The sequence below is a fragment of the Chrysochloris asiatica genome, unplaced genomic scaffold (genome assembly GCF_000296735.1).
Source record: "Chrysochloris asiatica unplaced genomic scaffold, ChrAsi1.0 scaffold00017, whole genome shotgun sequence".
Lineage (NCBI taxonomy): Eukaryota > Metazoa > Chordata > Mammalia > Afrosoricida > Chrysochloridae > Chrysochloris > Chrysochloris asiatica.
The window spans coordinates 12,924,707-12,926,627 of NW_006408535.1; the positions used below are offsets into that span (position 1 = coordinate 12,924,707).

The window sequence follows — 1,921 nt, forward strand, 5'->3', positions numbered from 1 at the left end:
TTTCTCAAAGACGCAGGGCAGTCACAGGAGTTTATTATGAAGAGGTTTTAAGAAAATTGAAAGTTTCATTCATGAGAAAAGACCTGAAAGTTACATTCATGACAAAAGACCAGGAGAGTTGTACCGAGGATTTTCTTTTTCCATCATGACAACGCACCTGCTCATTCTTTGAGGGTAGCAAGGGCTGGCCTATGAGAATTTCATTGGGAAACTGCCCGCATCCATCTTACAGCCCTGATCTAATTGCACATTTTTACTCTTTTTTTTTGTCCCCAAAATTTAAAGAACATTTCAAAAGAACGTGATTTGAGTCCCATGAGGATGCCAAAACTGCCATATTGACATGGTGTAATTCAGAAACATAGAACTCTTCACAGAATGGTTAGAGAAATAGATTCACTGCATTCAGAAGTGCTTAGACCTAGATGGAGGATGTGTCCAAAAATCTAGCTTCACATTTTGGCATTTTTGTTTAATAAGGGTTCTGTGATTTTGTAGCAGTCCTTTTCCTCACCATTAAGTGTGCATTTCTGTTGTATACATGTGTGTAACTAGAAGAGACATTGGTAGGTTACATGGTATCCATATGAAAAGCTTAAGTTGTTAAGTGCTGTGGAGTCAGTTCTGACTCAGCGACCCTATATTGGGTTTCTGAGAAGTGGTTGATGGGTTTGAACTGCCATCCTTGCATACAACCAACCTTGCAGTTAAAACTTACCTTGTGGTCCAGTGTTTATCCTACAGCACTACACCAGGACGCCTTTATTACTTTAAATACACATTGTTCTATTAATTGCCATTGAAATGGAGAGAAAATGTAGATGAAGCTGAATAATGTTAAAACTCATTGTAGCCAAAAACTTCAAATAGTTTTTACCTAAATTCACTAATCTCTTATGAGCTTATCTATTTGTTATTCATTTTTATCAGAGTAACAAGGAGGAACCTTAGATAAAATAGGAAAGAATATTATAGTTATGTTGTTGTTAAGTGCTGTCAAGTTCCGACACATAGCGACCCTGTATAGCATTTCTGAGAAGCAGCTGGTAAATTTGAACCACCGACCTCGCAGTTCAAACCGACCTTGTGGTCCACTGCATTAGTTATTTATAACTTTCACCTTTCTTATAATGACTAAAGAGAATGCTAAGAGAAGAATGTAATTTTTTATTAAATATCCATTTATTCCTTTTTCAGAAAATAGAAGCACGAGTGTCTGCTGATGAAGATCTCAAGCTTTCTGACCTTTTAAAATATTACTTAAGAGAATCTCAAGCTGCTAAGGTACTTTATTCATTTTCTTTTAAAACGAGGTGTTTTTACAGAATGCTATCTCTTTAGAAATTGGTAGACTTAAAACTGTTAAAGATGATTTCTTTTCTGCTTTTTTTTAACTTGTGAATTGACTGAAGGTTTACAGAACACGTCATCAACAAATTGTACACTTCATCTTATTACAATGATTGCAGCCTCTTCCAAGTACCATCAGTTAACAGTATTATTTACCTCTATTTACTTATTTCTTTCCCTCCCTTCCTGCCAACCTACCATCCACCCTGTAACCATCATAGAATGTTTCGTTTAGCAAGAAAAACTGAACTTTTTACAACAGTTGTTGGTCTCATGAAGTATTTGTCCTTTTGTGGTTGAATTTCACCCAGCATAATGTCCTCCAGGTTCATCCATGTTGTGAAGTGTTTGCAGATTCTTCGTTAACTTAATCTTCCATGTGTGTATGTATCAAAGTTTGTTTGACCATTCTTCTGTTGATGGACATGTAGACTGTCTCTATCTTTTTGCTATTGTGAACAGTGCTGCAGTGAACATGAATGTGCGTGCGTGTATCTGTTTGAGCTATAGGAATTGCTGGGTCATACAGCATTTCTATTTCCAACTTTTTAAGAATGTGCCGTACCATCTT

The 1,921-nt window shown here is 36.3% G+C and overlaps 1 protein-coding gene across 1 annotated transcript in view; it reads left to right on the plus strand.

The window, feature by feature from the left end:
• Positions 1-1,921, plus strand: part of SNX6 (sorting nexin 6) — a 77,098-nt gene that overhangs the window by 57,123 nt on the left and 18,054 nt on the right. The window contains exon 11 of the mRNA XM_006835356.1: positions 1,198-1,284. Within this exon, the coding sequence (XP_006835419.1) occupies positions 1,198-1,284 (87 nt within the window). The remainder of the gene's footprint in view (positions 1-1,197; positions 1,285-1,921) is intronic.